The 18,622-nt window shown below is 35.6% G+C and overlaps 1 protein-coding gene across 1 annotated transcript in view; it reads right to left on the bottom strand.

Annotated features, from left to right (window-relative positions):
- Positions 1 to 1,256: 1,256 nt before the first annotated feature.
- roq (RING finger and CCCH-type zinc finger domain-containing protein roquin) overlaps positions 1,257 to 18,622 on the bottom strand; it is a 37,333-nt gene continuing 19,967 nt past the window's right edge. The window contains exons 14-19 of the mRNA XM_022062186.2: positions 16,890 to 17,110; positions 12,989 to 13,136; positions 11,657 to 11,738; positions 9,076 to 9,183; positions 7,787 to 7,900; positions 1,257 to 4,864 (exon numbers count right to left, since the gene is read on the bottom strand). Coding sequence (XP_021917878.1) covers positions 4,745 to 4,864; positions 7,787 to 7,900; positions 9,076 to 9,183; positions 11,657 to 11,738; positions 12,989 to 13,136; positions 16,890 to 17,110 — 793 coding nt within the window. The 3' untranslated portion in view covers positions 1,257 to 4,744. The remainder of the gene's footprint in view (positions 4,865 to 7,786; positions 7,901 to 9,075; positions 9,184 to 11,656; positions 11,739 to 12,988; positions 13,137 to 16,889; positions 17,111 to 18,622) is intronic.

The following is an 18,622-nucleotide window of genomic DNA, read 5'->3' as shown; positions in this document are numbered from 1 at the left end:
AGTATTAACATCATAACCAAATATCAAACTAAGACATTCCAAAAAACATCCAAAATTTCCACTTCAGTACTTATCCACATGCACGGCAAGCGTGTTTACTATGAGCTGGCTGCGGCAACTGCAGCCCTGAAACGCGTTGTACCAGTGAACTGCCCCTCACTCCACCTCACACCGCGCAGTCAACTTGTGGCAAGCAAGCAGAGCTGCGAACCTTGCAGCCAGATGATAACACCCTTCTGCTTCCCACTCCTCGCCCGCGGACTTACTGTCAGTTCAGCCGATTGGTGGATAATGACAACGTAAGAGGCAATATTAAAATAATGATACAGAGGAAATAAAGTGTTACAGATTATATAAACAAAAAAAAAATTCTTAATTTTTTAAAAAATTATAGGGGGTGCTGCAGCTCTTATGAACGGGCCGCCACTAATCAAAGGACCACTCTACTAGAAGATGCATTTTCAAACAATGTGTGACAGTACATGCAAAGTGACTGCATGTCACAAAATTGCTGCAACCAATGTCTTTTGAATGTAAAAACATAAATCTAAATGGTGCTTAAGGGGAAATTAATTTAAAACCTCTGATCAAAATTCAGATGCCACTTTTAATCACAAAAATAAGATATAGGCTCCACACACACACACGTTTTCTGAAGAAATAAAAATACTGGAAGCAAATCTATGAAAGAGTAAAAGTTTATGGTCCAGCTTTCTCACTTTGGTGGTAGTTTAATGATCACAACACACTACATCCATCTCTCTGGTTTCGAACTCCAAAGGACCAGGTTACTTACTGGAACAGAAACACATCTCTTCCCTTTTCTTGTACTGTTACCTCTTTTAATATCAACTCTAAAAAGGTCCTTGTTCATAGAAACTACTTTCTCTGTATTTAGAAGTGGAAGTTTTTGTCAGAAATGCTATTTAATATGAACATTTATTTGATTGAAATGTGTCAACCAGCCAGTTCAGGTCTAATGAACTGGGTGGTACTGGTTCACAGAACCACTTTCATGCAGTTTAAAAACACAACTACAAGTCACCAATAACACATAATTTGTGAATTCCATAATGGACAATCCGCATTTATATCTATATAAATTTACCACCGTATCAAGAGATCTGGATAATTTTCAGTACAAATTATATATGACACTAATGACTGGTTATCCTAATACATATCTGTTATGTACTACTTTACCCTTTGCAGCAAATGATAAGCACAGGCCACTTCGTTAAGAGATTGAAGCTCTATTTAATTTTAAATTCATAATTAGCATATTTATTCAAAATATGTACAAGACAGCATTAACAGGCATCAATCAAACGTAAATTCCTATGCATTTTGCATCAATCACACCAATTTACCGATACTGACCAGCACTCTTACTGTGTATCAAATCGTAAGTCATCCATTTTGTATTGAAGTGCTCAGATTACCTTACAAGAATCATGCTTATCAAAATTTTGACATCACAATTTAATCATTCATCTACGTCTCAATACATCATTTATTCTTCCACTCAAACATAATTTCTGACCCCAAGAAAGGAGAAGTGTACTAGGATATACAATTACTGTATAACAGATGTAGGTACATTTACTTCACAAAGTTCCTAGGAAAAGAACAATCTTTGCACAAAGAACATGTTTAACATGCAATTATTTAACTATAACTACAGTGCTGGTAAAATAATTCACCCACACTTGGACTGTCTTAATTGCAGACTTTACAGTACTACAACTAAATGTTAATCCCACAAACTGCCATTTAGTTTAAAGAATTTTAAAAAACAGTATTGAACAACCATGAAAACATAATGGCGAGAATAATATACGATTTTTACATCTGAGCAATGAAGAGAGGGACTATTAAAACAAGTATCACACATACTCACTGCAAACTGGACTTAGTACAGAGTTCAGTGCAAGTAACAAAAAAACAGTTTACAGCAGTGCACCTTCAACAGCATAGCGTACGTATCGTAAGCAAGAACAAAAAAATATATTTTCAAACACATAGCCAATTTTCAATATAACCATCATACTAAAGTGTTTCTTATGCAACTGCACAAGTTAATGCCCTATAACTGAAACAGTGTGACTGGCAGGAACTCTTGAACAGAGCTAGTAAACTTTACTAACAATCAACACAAAAAATAACAAGTAAAATAAAGTCACAAATCTTAACAAATATGACAGGGAAGAAACTGTTAGTCATAATGAAAAACCGTGGCAAAAAGATCATAGATCTTGTAACATATATCCCACACTTAAGAGGGTTAAATGTGGTATTAGTATATGACATTCACAAATTACAATGCATCATACAAATGCATTTTTAAACAAATGCACACTATGTAATGCATCACGTATAATTCCACAACTCAAGCAATATGCATTCAACCAGCCATCATGATATAAAGTAAATCACCCCAAAATATATCATGCTATAAATAGGAGCCATATGACTCTTCAATATTTGAAGTCATGAATAATTTAAAGTTTTATATATATATATCATCACCGATATTGTACACTATGTACAAATGACCACTCGTGTAACAAATTCTCCTTAATACTGAAACTGTAAACCTATTGCAATCCCACATAAATATGCTCCCAATAAAACTGGAAGATTATACAACATACAGGATTTTGACCTAAGACATTCTGGTACATCATTTTTGTTATAAACAAAAAACCACAAGACTACAAAACAGTGAAACACTCTATGGAAACTACCAGTAATTTGATGCCAAAATATATCTCTGTAATATGGATAACTAGAAATAGTTAAGAACTGGAAGTTAATGTAACACCTGAAGGAACAGTACATTTCTAACCATCATCCAAACAAACTGGGGGATGACAGTATCAACACATAATTGTTTTGAATTCATTAAGTATGCCTTGTACCACAAACTGCAGTCCAACAAATTAGAAAACTGTTGCTTATAAACAAGAATAACAACGTACAACATAATTTCAAGTACATATACTCACCACCATTCACACATCCTGTCTGGTGATATGAGACAGTAACTCTGATGAAAATAAAACCTTATAACAACACAAAAATGGATGTCTCTCTCTCTCGTAACAATCTGTCTTCCCAAAAGTTTAAATACAGTACTATGTACTTATAGGCCAGTAACGTCGAGAGACATGCATCTACATGCCAAAGTTTCCTTCCTGCAGAATGCTGTCCTATTACCTTCTTGTAACACTGTTATACAAGACGCCTAAAAAAAAAAGTGCATATACACAGGTGTTTGGCAAAAAGGCAAACTAATGCCTTAATATTTCAATTAAGAAATGGGGAATTAATGTTATCAATTTTTAAACCATTTTGGGTAATCATGCATTCAAGTTCATAAAGTATCCTAAGTACAACACTTTCTTCAGGAACAATTATTCAGTTTCTAACAGTAAAAGTCAGGTTTTATTAAACCTGTGAACTGCAGTAATTTCAAACTTTACAACACGTGAAGTATAACTCTGTCCTAAGATTGAACAATTTATGGAAACAATGTGAATACCAAAGTAATCACGTATTTTTGAAATGAATAACTGGTTTACAAGGGCACAAATTCTCCAATTGGGGGGGAGGGGGGGGGGGTGGAATGATTCTTCAGAAGCAGCTTCCTTTTAAAAATGAAGACATCTCATGTTATATACAACAATAATATTGTAAAAGCAACTGATTTTTTAGTCATAAATTTAAACTTGACAGAAATCAATGACCACACAATAACAATAAGAAGTTACAGATTTTCAGTAAGTTTGACTAACGGAAGACAATCCCACAACAAAAATAAAAGCTTTTTCATTTTTTTGAAGAAAAAAATCTGTTTTGTCTAAATGTTCCCACTGGTTGAATGTCTTGGTTTTCTTGACAGCTCTACTTTGACAGATAACTTACCATTTCATTCCTAAATCTGATGGAAATGGAATCATATTACAGAGTTTAATATCAACAGAGAACACAAGTCAGCTGTTGTTTATCTTTGCAAAATTGCTAAAATATCACCTTGTGACATCACAGGCAATCACCATTAAAGTGTTCCACTGTGTTACTATTATAAGTGTAAGTTGCTTGCTGCCTACTCATATATTTATATATTTTTTCCTACCCCTGATCTGCAAACAATGTACAGTACTCATATAAAATGTTTTACAAATGAACAAGATGATGTATAAAACTAATTTAATTTTTATTTAAAAATAATGTTCTGTGATTTGTTTAACTATGCTATTAAAAGGCTATTTTGAAAAAATATTATTTTTAAACTCATTAAATTCCCACTGTTGAAACATAACTTAGATCACAAATGCATTGTTGTGAGAACATGGTACGATACAATACTGTCACAAAATGTAAAATTATTTTTTTTTTCCCATTCCACATTTAAAGTGAAGTACTTCATAACCTGTATATAAAGTCTCACTTATAAGAGAACTATCAAAGAGAGAAATTTCTTTCAATATTTAATCCAGAAATCTTTCTGTTTCAGTTTGAATGTGCCATATACTGTATCAGACATAACTTAAAAGTTATGACTAACCAGAGCAATAAGCACGCCCTTTCTTCTATATGCATGGAACCAGACAATAATTTCCCCAGACATATGCGTCCAGTTTTATTTCTCACTTGTATCAGGATATCCTGGTCATAATAATCTGAACCCATTGGGTTGATAATAAAACGTGTCTCATCAGACATCATATGTATGATAAGCCTATTTCTTGCCCGATTCTTCTTCGCTGGACCACCTCTTCTCCTGCTCCTCCAACTCAAACTCTAAGCGCATCTCTAATTCACGCATATCATTAGCAATTCCTGCCTCATACGTATCTTCCTGAAAGAAAGCATAACAAACCGTTTCAAATGGCACAACAAACGTAGTGGGGCGATTTGTGACCTTGTACTGCACCTTGAAATTGCTGTTCTAAACCACAAGTTGTAATGTATTGTAATTATGTATCTGAGAACTTGGAGCCAGTTGATCACAAATTATAATAAATAAAGACACCATTTCCCCCTGCATTTGTCTGAAATCACAATGCTGAAAATAATGTGACGAAGAATTACAGGATGGTTAAACCAAGAACATGACAATACCACAAATGCATACCAAATTCTGGATGTAAAACCTCTATGAGAAAAGACTACTAGGAACACAGAGGAAAGAGGAGGACAATATTAAAATGGATTTTACAGTGTAGGTTCTGAAGATGTGAACTGAGCTGTCTTATGATAGTCCAACAAATTTATTGAACACAGTGCTAAATCTTAGAGACCTGTAATGCAGTCCCATTACCAGCAAAATGGTGCACGCGTGCGCACACACAGTACTCAGTTCTGTCAGTTAACAAGAAGCAGGCTTGCCAATTCTGATTCTATTTGTCAATTAAATCTGAAGTAACGTAAGTTTTCATGTAATATTTGTAACAGCATTTAGATAACTATGACTAAAAACGGTACAAACAGTATATTTATTTCCCACAAATGCTATGAGGCAATTTGAGATGATATGATTGTTATGGATGGTGAATCAGGAATCAGAGGAAACAGTTGTGTCATGCTATAATGCATTACGTTTGCAAGCAGCACCAGTCAGGTACTCACAAGCAACAAACACCATAATTACTTTTTTAAAAGTAAAAGGATTATGTTTTCAGTACCAACAGTCTGTAATGAAATTGCTAAGTAAGTCGAAAGCATGAATCAGGAAAAACAATCAAACCCAAGTCAAGAGTTCATTTCACAAAGCTGCAATGTTATGACTATCACTGTAAGTTTTGCGCACGCAACATTTGTGGCATTATTTGTACCTGCAACAAATAATGCAATGAACGATAAATATGTTAGATCACGAACCTCACATACACATGACCTGCGCCAAAGCCCGTATTCTTGCTGTAACTGTTATGTCATCATTTCATTCTGTGAAGTTAAAGCATGATCGGCTATTGTGCTGCTATGTGGCTTTGAACACATAACATTTGATATCTCAGTACCAACAGCCAATAATTCCATGATGGGTTCCAACATAAGGATCACTGCACGAGACAATAAAACTGAACACAAACAACTGGCATTTCCCGAAACTTAATGGCATACCAAGACAAAGTGTAATGTCAAAGTCCTGCCTTACAGCACCCAAAGCAAATAATGTTAAATATCAAACCCTTTCATACAGTGTTGTCCATTTTACCCTCTTTCGTTCACCCCTGGTCTTGTTGCTACGTGATCTATCATGAATGCAAATGCAATCCATGTGAAGTGATGTTTCATTTTTATTTTATTTATTTATTTAGTGTTCTGTCTGATGACAGGTCCATATGAACAGGATCCTTCCATCCTTTTCTCGGACTGGGACCTGTTCATATACGTTCTTGGCAGATGATCCAGAAGTGGTTTGCCATTGCCTTCTTCTGTGTGTGAATGGAGTAATTGTTGGGATGCCACGGAGGAAAACTCCGTGTTGCCTAGACCACGGCCTTGCCCAACACAAGTTATAAATTCGAGCACCGCCGGGAATCGAACCCGAGACCCCAGGATTACAAGGCCAGCGTTCTAACCGCTAGACCACCGTGGTTCATTACCTGGCAATTATTTAATTCATAATTCGTACGTGGTGCCACACAACGGAAAATTGTTCAATATATTCATAAGACTGTCATATTATATAAGCAATTTCACTATTTCAGAGTTCATTTGGAGAAAACAAGGGACAAATGAGTTAAATTATATGATTATGATTGCCAATAATACTAGCAGCACAATGACTACATGTTATCTAGTTGTAAATTTCACTAGAAAAGATAAAACGCTCAAAGTTTTGTTGTGTGTTGTTAGTAACGGTGCTATGCATTTCTAAACCATTGGGGACTCATGTCATATTAGAGTTATGCTGAGGATGATGTCTGTTTAACAAGAGATCATGTGATTACTGTGAACGCAAGGAAGAAAATCAATGTAAGACTTGAGGTTCTCACAGCGGTGAGTATGAAGATTTCTGTCTTCTGGGTTGTTGCATCATGCATTCTGGTATACATTGATCGGCCTTCGAAAGGAGCATACTGCCTCCATCATCACCCGGAAGACAGACATCTTGAAAAATATTTTTATAAAGAAAGCTAGGCAATTTTATGAAAGCAAATAATAAATACAATTTGACATTTTGGGAGTTGTAAAGATGTTTACTGCAATCATATAGATTGTGAATGTAGTTTTGAAAATCATTACCAACATTCTGGAGAAATATGTCACTTCCATCTTCAAGGTTCACTTCAATCCTGAAGATGGAAGAAATAAGTTCCTCCAAAACTCTGGTAATCAACAAGACTACACAGCATCACAACACAGAAGACTACAACAGACAAATTAAATTCAGTTCTCACCGAAATGCGGGAAAAAAGAAAAAGAAATTCTAAATTTAAAAACTGACCTTTAAATAAAACAAGATGAAAAATGTCTGACCATTGGATGTATCAGACCTTCCAATTTATTAAAAGACAAAAATTTGTTTCAAGAATACTTCATTCAGTATTTAATGGGTGGAAAAAAAAAAATTAGATGTGGTTCACAGAGCCCAAAGAGATCTAAGTTTCATGCTACATAATACATGTTTGACTCTACAGGAAACGATCATTAAAACGTAACCCAAGTTCATGAAATCCTGATAATAAAATGAATGCTCCCAATTTGTTTCAAATGTTCTGTGCGAAAAAACTTGTTCATGATGACTGCAATAACAAGCAAAAAACATACTTACATCATCACTCCTGTATTCCCCAAATGATTTGAGACCCCAATTCACCGTTCCATCTCTCTTCCAACCGATAGCAGTGATTGTAGTTGACGCCAATGAAGCAGAGACCAGATGATTCTGGAAATGAAGTTCAAGCTACACAGCCTGATGTGTGGAAAAACTAGTTAAACAATGGGCTGGGATAACACAATTTGATGGTATTTGATGATGACTCCAACAGACACACTTCAATGTTACTCCATATTTCCCCCAATGCCCCAGATCCTCCATAAACCTCACTGAATACAATAACTACCAATGCAACAGACAGACTATACTGAACCACAAAAGCTGAGTATAAAGAGGCAATACTTAACCCAGAACCATCCACACCCTTCCCCTCCATACAGAAGCCACCCAGGACACGTTTCAAATTAGTGAGGTTGAGCCGTACTTTTGAGCTAAAGAAACCGACTGTCAGATAGTATATTGACCTTAGGACAGTCAAATTTAGGTATTTGTGGTGTCTACTTCCCTTCCAGTCACGTCTCATCAGAGATATTTGGTCTAACAAAATTGGGATATACGTTTAGCCAGCAGGACATAGTGCTGATGCAGTTCTACACAGAAATACAGAACACTAATAACGTACATTTGTCAAACCAAATAAGCGCAAGAATTCAGTCTCCTGTAAATAAGAAATTCAACTGATACCCCAACACAATTTGCATTCTAAACTGATTACAAGTTTGTTAAAAATTAATCTTTGTCTTTCATTGACTTCTAGTTTTGTTGCATATGAATATAAAGGCATATAATTTACGAAAATCTATGTACAGACAGTTAGTCAAACTACAGTGACAGTGGGTCCGCAGTGGCTGTGCGGTCTGAGGTGTGGGCCTTTTGCCGCTTGGTCACTGGGACCGTGGGTTCGAATTCCACTCAAGCCATGGATGTTTGTCCGTGTTTTTCTGTGTTGTGCTGTCCTGTGTACAGGTAGAGACCTTGCGACAGGCCGATCCCTCATCCAAGGAGTCCTACCGAATGTCTATAGATCAAGCCAACGAAAAAAGTTGGGACCCGCAGTGCTCAGGCACTTGAAGAACGGGTCGTTCCCAGTATCCCAGTACAGTGACAGTAAGAAGAATGAAAAGGGTGTTAATAATCTGCAACTACCAAACTTGTCTTCATTTTCTATAAATAATACCTCATTTAAGTCCAGACTAGAGAAACATTCAAGATTCACCACACATCTTATCTTATCTTTCTAGCTTGTCTTTATTAATTTGCAAGTCTGACAAGATGTCACATACCAGTCTCAGTTCTTTCTCCTTCTCCTGAATCCCTTGCTCAATGATTTGTAGCTCATGAGTCAATTTTTCCCCCTCACTGAGAGCTGCACACGGACCTTGGGTAGCCAACTGGAAGAATATCGCACACGTCACAAATTACAAATTCAATATTCAAAGCTTTCACAGCAACTAAGTACAATGAATTCCTCTTGGGCCCGAGAAGAATTCATTAACAATAATCAATATTTGTATATACACTAAATAATTACTGCACTAACAAGACATCTCAAACACAGGGATCAAGAAATCTGTACCATGAGAGTGCAGTGGTAGATACATTTTCAATGAAACTGTGTCCATATTTGCCTTCAGTAAAGTCAATTGTCCCGCACCAAACTTTTAGACAGCTGGTTAACTCTGATGAGGTCTGCTCAACCCAATACAGTGTTTGGTGCTTAATTTCAAAACTTAACATGAGTCTTATGCTGAAAAAGCATTATATTAGAACTTCAGTTAAAGTACAAATATTCCTTCCTCACATAACCAATGCCTGATATTTAACAAAGTCCATGGAGCAGTCCTCATTGAGAAGCTAATGGACACTCAATTAGTAAACAAATTCTCCAGCTTACATGAAGCCCAAAGGTTCACTACAAGTTCACTGCAATCTAAAGATTCATATTCATAAAGAAAACATCTTAAAGTCACAACAGAAATCAACTCTCAAACTTTATCAGCCTGAAGATAGGCTTGCTACATTTTCATTCAACACGGAAATAAATTATCCTGTATGTTGATGATATCCCAAGTTGAGTTGTTAAGAAAGATGTTTTACATATTTTCTGGGACTCTGCGTCAACATCTGCTGAATACAGTGAATGTTTCCTGGTGTTTTGACATATTTCTTACTAACAACACCATTCTTACTACTTCCAATAGCTTAAAACTTGTTAACTAATCTGTTTATTGCAGATCTTCTTGGTACTCTCATACATTAAAATTCCACTCAGAATTCATGCCAATTCTTGATAACACTAGCAGTCTAATAAAACTTTCTCACTAAAAACACACAATGTTATACTGTATATGCCACCTTCATCACTGCTAATTCAAGACACTGCCACCAGGAGCAGGCAGTACATTCTTCAAAGACTACTGAACTCAGAGACACCAATTAGAGTGATGTGAGATTTTCACGGTAGCGATGTGATGTTCTTTAGGGTTCTGGCGCAACGTGGGCTGGTTGGCAGACACATCTATCAACCATTCAACACGGTGTCAAACCCAAAAGAATATCATGATCAATTACATTGATGTTTGTAGGATTTGAGGTTATCATGTCCTTGCTGCCTCCATCATCAGGGTGATGAGGGAGGTAGCAAGGACACCTGAAACGTCAGTAAACTTCTACCAGACTACATAAAGCAACAACCCAGAAGACAGCCATCTTCAGTATTTAGTAACTTACTAAAGTAATCTTTCCATCTGTCTACGATGCCATGTGAGTCCACGAGCAGATCTCCATTAATACATATATAGGTAGCCCTCGATTTATGGCGGGGATGCGTTCCTGGACGAACTGGCGTAAGCGGAATCGGCGTAAATTGAACCTCTTTTATAATGTAAATCAATGGGAAGTCAATGACATGCGTTCCCAGCACCCAAACATTGACGAGTAATATGATGACATCACATTTAAAGCTATGAAATAACGTAAATAAAATAATGGGAATTTAAAAAAATATGTTTTATACACTTATAATCGGCAATTCGTTGGTCCCCGCAATTGACTGCGATTCTTTCATGTGACTGATGTGTACAGTCATCTCTGCTGTTATTCGATAGCTGCATTCATGTAAGACGCCGACCTATAGAAAATCGAGTAGTAAAAATAACCCCGGTACCTCCGCAGAGATTAAATTAGTCCTTTGAAAGTTTAAAGTGCCAGGAATGAAACTGCATAAGAGCAAACTCGCATATGCAAAAGTTTGCATTCCGTAAACAGCTTTTACTGATTTATCGATCTCATTGGAGCAAATTCGCGTTACCGAAAAATACGTAATTGCAGAGATGACTGTATGTATAATTTTTATTCAAAATCAGCAATGTAAGAAATACGATTTAGTATAAGAATCAGTACGAGGTACATTGTAAAACGTTATAAATAATAGTAAAATATATTTTTTCCACTTTTTGACTTGGTTTAAAAATCGGCGTTATTCTGAATCGGCGCAAATCGAGGGCTACCTGTATACAAAACTAATTAAGATCTAAATTAAAAGGAAAAGAATAAAAGAACTAAAATAGTGAATCTATACACTTTCCTGTATAGAGGACTACAATAATAACAACAAACCACTTTTCAAACTGTAACACCCCGGTGTCTAAAGTTCAGAAAATAACAAAATTCACCAAACTGAACAGACAATGGGACCTTTCACTCTCTTTGCAGACTGACACAGCATAATAAATCTCTGACCATGCTTTCCTTACATATCCACAAAAGCTCAGACATGAAGACTCATAAAAGTATTGCATCATCTCAGAGATGTTTAGACATTCACAGAGGTTTTGACTCTGCCACATTTAACACTGAACTTACCTTCAAATCATTCAACTGCTTTTCAAGATTACGTAGTTGCTGCTTTAGGCCTAATTTTTGGGTGTCAGCCAACACTAGCAAACTGAAATAAATTATAAATCCATTAAGAATTTTAATTAATAGGAATGGGTATGAGTGAACTGTTCAAAAATACATACATTTGATTCAGTGACTTAACATTTGAACAAATGCACCACATACTATTTTCAATTTACACACATGAAAAGACTCCACTTTGGCTGGTTTTATGTGAAATTTAATACTTCCACCTATTTCTTAAGCTTATTTAATACACATAAGTAAGGTTCATATTGCCTAATTTGGATTACAGTTTATATGCCATTCAGAACTAAAATTTCAAATGGTTTATGTTAAATTTACACAACTTGAAGTTTGGTACGTCACTTGGACCCAAAATTAATGTTTACAAATGCTGTTAATATTAAAAGGTTTTAAAAATGTTTCACACCGACAATTTTTTATATGAACAGGATAACTTTGTGACATACAGTCACTTATTTCCTGAAAGGAATACAGAACTTGAAAGTCAACCATTGAATGAAAATTTGTTGAACAGAGATTAATTTCCTATTAATTTAAATGCAGTAATTAAAAATATGATGGATTAATATAATACAAATGTACATGCTATAAGTACAGTAAGAAAAATAACTGGCAGGAAAGATGGCAAATAAGGCTGGAAACTACAGTGTGCTTCTGCTATACTAAAAATTCATAAAAAAAAAAGAAAAAGAATTGCCATACATTTCTTTCATATGAAAACTATTTTTGAAACAATGGCTGTCACGTCTGAACTAAACAGTTTCTGAATGTTTCTAATAATAATAATATAAAACATGTCATTTTATGTTTCACAGAAACAGTATCTTTGGAAGATTTGAGGTTTTCACAGCGGTGAGTATGAAGATTTCTGTCTTCTGGGTTGTTGCGCTGTGTAGTCTGGTAGATGTTTACCAACGTTTGTAAGGTCATACTGCCGTCATCAGGGCAATTTATAGCCCTCATGACGGAGGCAGTATGACCTCTGAAACGTTGGCAAACATCGACCAGACTACACAGCGCAACAACCCAGAAGACAGAAATCTTCAAACAGTATCTTCTCCTATGCCTAGCGTAAAAAAAAGAAATATTGTAAATACGAAGGCATAATAAAATCAATGTTCAAGATAAATAAAAAAAAATATGTACGTATGTTTACAAATGAGCAAACTAAGACACTTGGTTCCAAGGCAAAAATGAGTATGACCAACAAATAAAACTTATAGTGTTACAAACTGTTTACAGAACACCTGAAAACAGCAAATACTCAACTCTTTAGTTGAACAGTCTGCAGGTTTATTCTGCATAAACAACTGGGGTGGGTCCAAGATTCCATGACCAATAGTTATATAACCATCACCTAGACCAGCAGAGGGTGGGGCCATGATATGCCGGCCACTTGCTATTGCAGCCGGGTAACCTGAAGAAGATGAGCAATCGTCATTCTCAAAGCACTAAGCAAAAGAGATAACAGCCATGAGAAATGGAAAAATATTCTATTCTTACATCATCGAAAGGGCAATGTTACAAATAAGTTATGAGAAATTTGATTGGCAGATTTATGCATGGTACAGATGTTAACATCGGCCATTTTCTCAACAAGAATGTGCTTCAGCCCTACTTTGAAATAGCACAGACCTAATTCACTTTTGGTGAACCACTCTCTTGTAAAACGATTACACGAAGATTTTCTGTTCCCCATACACAGACATTACGCCGGTTCACTTAACCGTTGATGAGAAAAGTCGCCTTGTCACTAAAAATTAAAATTGCAGGCAAGTCGTCGTCGTCGTCATTGTCAATCGTGGCTAGGATCTCGCATATAATTCATATCGAAAGGCCAAATCTTCTGGTTTCAGAGCCTCTACCACGCGACGTTTATATGGTTTTTGGAGACATTTGTTTGTGGTAGCTGCAACTCACGACTCGTTCGGCGCATCGGAGGAACGTCCGACACAGTCTATAGACGCATCACAAACAAAGGGCCGACCAGAACTATTGCCTTTGCTAATGCACCCCTTCCGCTCGAATTTATTGTACCAGGTGTAAATGGATACTCGGATGGGTGGTCCCAAGTGAAATAGTTTGCGAAATGCACGCTGCAAAGCTGTCAAAGGCTCTTTATTCTTTAACTGCAGAACACACTACACCCTGTGTTTTGGGGTAGCCATTTTTAAAAGTAGTGGCATCCGGCAGAGGAGTGCGACAACGAAGATAACCCGAGTCATTTGAAACAAAACTAGGAGAGTTTTTCCATCAACTGGTGTAGATGATAAGCTCTAAGCATGCGTACCATGTTTTCTGCATCATTTTAAAGAGTGAAGTTATTTTGTGCTCACCCTGCATATTCACTGCCAATCAACACCTTTTATGCACCTTATTTTCTTATCATGAAATTAACTAAATCCATGGAGCAGAGTTCTTCTTGAGAAGTAAACAGTAAGAAAGTAACCACCTTTAACAGGACAAAAATTTCAAAACTGTGTTCACAACAGTCCACCACTGAACCCTATCCTGAAACAGATGATTCCAGTCTACATCCTTACACCCTATTTGAGATTAACTTTTAACATCCTGCCTCAATACTATAGACTGACCTACTGAAAAAGCGTCGTTAAATAAAATATAAATGAATAAACAGAGAAATAAACATCCCACCATCTATAACTTGGTCTCCTAATTGGTATCTTCCTTTCAGGTTTTTAAACCAACATTTTGTATGCACTTCTTATCTCTACCATGCAAGCTACATGTCCTACGAAACTCATTTTTCATTACTTATAATATTTGAGAAAGAATTATTATAAAATTAATAAAAATAAATCCCCATATATTTCATGCACTGCATTCTTTACAAGATAACATCAACTTAAACATTTCACTACTTCACTATGAAGACTGAAAGGGTTAGTACAAGAAAGGAAAGTTTGAAGATATTCATTTGACACTATTTAGCTTGTTTTGTTTGCTGTATGTCATGTGATCTGCAGCGTGGCACTGTAACTATGCGAATGTCACAGATGAGAAACTTTTGTGTTATTTTGAGAAGTGATTTTTTTACCCTGTTGACAATTCAACACCTGTTCAGTGATTAATGAATATGTGTTATAAAATGCAAAGAAATAAATACTTTACTTGTGACACATCTTTATGTGAAATGTTTATTTTTAAAGTCAAACACAACTCGTCATAATATAAAATATAAAACAACATTGTGGAAGGCAGCTACGTCATGCCGTGACAGCAAGCAGAGGCAGCAGATGCTGAACCATTTGACCTGACACCGTGTTATATTTTGTATTGTAACAAGCTGTGTTTGACTTAAAAAATAAAAAATTATCAAGCAGTATTTTGTAACCTAATTGCACTGCATATGGCTTATTCAGATTTCAAAGGAAATATTTAACTTTAATGGACATGTTAAAAAGACTGTTACTTTTCATAATTCTCAAGCAAATAAGAGTCTGCTCACTTTTCAATTTATAGGTTTTTCGTTTTAAGCGGATGAATGTGGAATATGTATCAGCTCTTCATTCAAATTCTTTTAATTCTTGACTTTAATGCAGTTATGCGGATAGCAACAGACAAAATCACAGATGATGGCGTGGTATTTATGGTTTCTTACAATGTTAACATAAATTTGTTTTAATCTTGTCAGTCTAATCACAATAAAATTTCTATTAAATATTAAAATATTACCATAATACAATATTAAAATACAATAAAATCTGGAAGAAAAACATCATTTGAAATCTGATAAACATCTGACTAAAAGTTGCATTTAAGAAATTATATTTAAGTTTATATAATTTTATACACCTGAAGATGGTTCTTTTAGAACTGAAACATGTCGTGTAAAAAGATGATGATCTAATGAAAATCGAACATTTCGATAGAGAACATCATATAATATATTTTAAATATTTAAATGTTAATTATGGTAATATTTTAATATTTAATAGGAATTTTATTGTGATTAGACTGACAAGATTAAAACAAATATATATTTATCACAATTTGAAGCAACTTTATCATCTAATGTTAACATAACATTAGATACAACTATATAAACATTTTACACAAACAAATAACTACAATTCTTTATCATCTGGGTGTTGAATGCTCTTACAGATAATTAATTCTTCATTTACACATTTTTCAGAACATATACAGAGCGTATATAAATTATCTTTATACCTTTAGTCATGAATAAAACCTTTATGAAAAGACAGACACTGTTTGAGTGTCATCTATGAGCAAAACTCCAATGTTCCATGGAGTTTCTGGTGGATAACAGCAGCCAGTTGTTTTCTATTGCACTGCATCTGTCTTTGTGAATCAGGTTAGTTTCATGAACCCGCAGGAGTAGGCACAATGTATGGAGTGGTTTATCGAAACAAAATCGGATACACGGGTCAAAAGATGTAAGACTGTGTGTACCAAACTCTGGGGCGAATATCAGTGTTTTGAAGAACAGAAATGCAGATGCTATTGCAATAGTTCACATCCTACAGTGTACACGGATGAGATTCAATATTGTTTAGACACTATACATGTAACAAATGGTGCCCATACTGAATGCATGTAATGTTCAAAACAAACTTTGAAAGTTTCTCTCGCAGATGACGCTCATACAGTGTGTCTATGCCTTTTTATACAGTGCTTATTCACAAGTAATGTTGTAAAGATAATTTATACACACCCTGTATAATCGAAAAATGGATAAATTACTGTACTTAACTTTTAGATGAAATGTGTTTCATAAGAAGAACTTTGGATTACACACTTTTTGATCACAAAAGAAATGAAGAACTTATGGACATTGTAGAAAAGCAACTAAACATTACAATAATAACAGCTTTTATAACACAGTACCAGAAAAATTGGAAAAAACATGAACACAGAATGATTTCAAGCAGGATACCAAAAACGATCTTAGGATACCACCCAAAAGGAAAGAATGTTTAAGCTGACCCCTTAAAAGATGGAAGGATTGTGTTAAATAATGCCCACAATAGGCCATAAGGCTTATACTGGAAAGGAAGGAGAACTTTCAGATGATAAAAAGCTGGAAAATATGGTCACTTTTTACTTAAGTGATGAAATGATATGAACATAAGGAACTTTGATGTGTAAATTAAAGTATTCCTTCCACTATTCTACTGGATCTTACCTTGAGTGGCATTGAGGTACCAAGATGCAACAGGACTAGCTGCAGGCACAGGTCGTCTCACCATGGGAGTGGATATTGTCCCATCTCCAAACGAAGCAGACGCTTGAACGGAACTGTTTGGTCTTAAAACAGTTTTAGACATTCGTGATATTGGACCATATTTGCTGACAATTGGTGGATCAAAAGGAATGAACTCATCATCCGCCAATACTGAGTCAGATCTGCATAGAGAACAAAATAAATACTGAGACAGAAAACACTTATTTATCAAGAGAATTTAGTAGATATGAATTTTATATTGATATATGTTTCTTGTCAATGCATATAAAATGCAATGTCAAAAGTCTGAGTCAGATCGACAGTAGTTCCCTGGTAAAACGAAATACAATGGAAGATCTACACTAGTTTATGTGATACACCAGTTTCTATTCATGGATAACAAAGCTCTTAACATCAAAACTCCAACAAAAGCATACATATGAAATAAAACATCTCTAATTCATTGTTAAGCTAAATCTGTCAAGAGAGTTAAGATATCACCTGGCTCTTATTTAACCTGAAACTATATTACCATAAACACAATGGTCCACTAGTTCTTACCCACAGACAGATAAATCCAGTGCACACCCAACCATTTTAATATTACCAGAGAAATGTACCTACCTATGCCCACGTCTCCCAAGCAGCCTGTTCCCTTAACTTTTCTGACTAAAATTTTATATGCATTTGTCATCGCTCCCTTGCATGCTTCATGTGTTACTGATTCCATTCTAAATTTCATCATCCTAATAATATTTGAGAGCCTCCTATCGAATGGGTACCAGGGTCCTTTCCTGAGGGTAAAGAGCGGCCGGGGTATAATGCTGACTGCCCACCCCCATCTAGTGCCAAGGTCACCCCAATGACCTACATGGTGCATAGTGGGAAGGCTTTACTTAGTATTATTTGAGAAGGCCACAAATTATGGAGCTCATAATTACACAATTTCCTCCTTCTTCTTACTTCATCCCTCTTAGTTTGAAATATTCTCCTTAGCACCCTCTTCGCACCCTAAACCTAAGTTTTTCTCGTGTTGTGAGAGAAAACATATTCACTGCCCTATATTTTAAGTGTTACAACTGACCTTGGCTATTTAATAATGAATTATTTGATTTATACTAAGTTTAAACTCATCACTTACCATTACGTTTTAACCCTTTAAAGAAGTACCTGGTTCTGCAATGTTTGTCTTAGAAGTATAGTAAGTCAAATCACTCTTGATTCATATTCGGCAGGTCCTGGGTTCAAATCTCAACCCAAAGACCAACTATCCTGAAATTTTCATGGTTATCCAGTCTCTCTAGGTAAATGCTGGGACAGTTCTTTAAATTAGGCCACGACTACTCCTGTTTCAATCTGTTTCTCATTTAATGCTCTACAGTCTGACCTACTGACAGCTTCTTTAGAAAAACTAAAAAGTTTAATGTTCCATATTTAATTACCTAACTGTAATTTAATATCTGGTTTTGTCTTTCTGCACCCCCTTTAGTTAAAATACTGTGGTTCCTTGGTGGTTACATGAAAACCATAATTAATTGATACTTAATAGTTATAGCTAATCAAATATAGGAACTACATGTTTGCTGTTTCCACAAACAATGCACATCACGCAGTGAAAAGCAAGCCATCTGAGCTACAAATGCTCATAAAAGGGGTCGCTATGTGGCTGAGGCCTGCTGAGTCCACCTACAAGC

Source organism: Zootermopsis nevadensis, unplaced genomic scaffold, assembly GCF_977971745.1.
Source record: "Zootermopsis nevadensis isolate Lab colony 2312 unplaced genomic scaffold, Znev_1.0 Znev_ptg000011l, whole genome shotgun sequence".
Lineage (NCBI taxonomy): Eukaryota > Metazoa > Arthropoda > Insecta > Blattodea > Termopsidae > Zootermopsis > Zootermopsis nevadensis.
The sequence above is the reverse complement of the archived record's forward strand: the minus strand, read 5'-3'. Positions and strand labels throughout refer to the sequence as shown.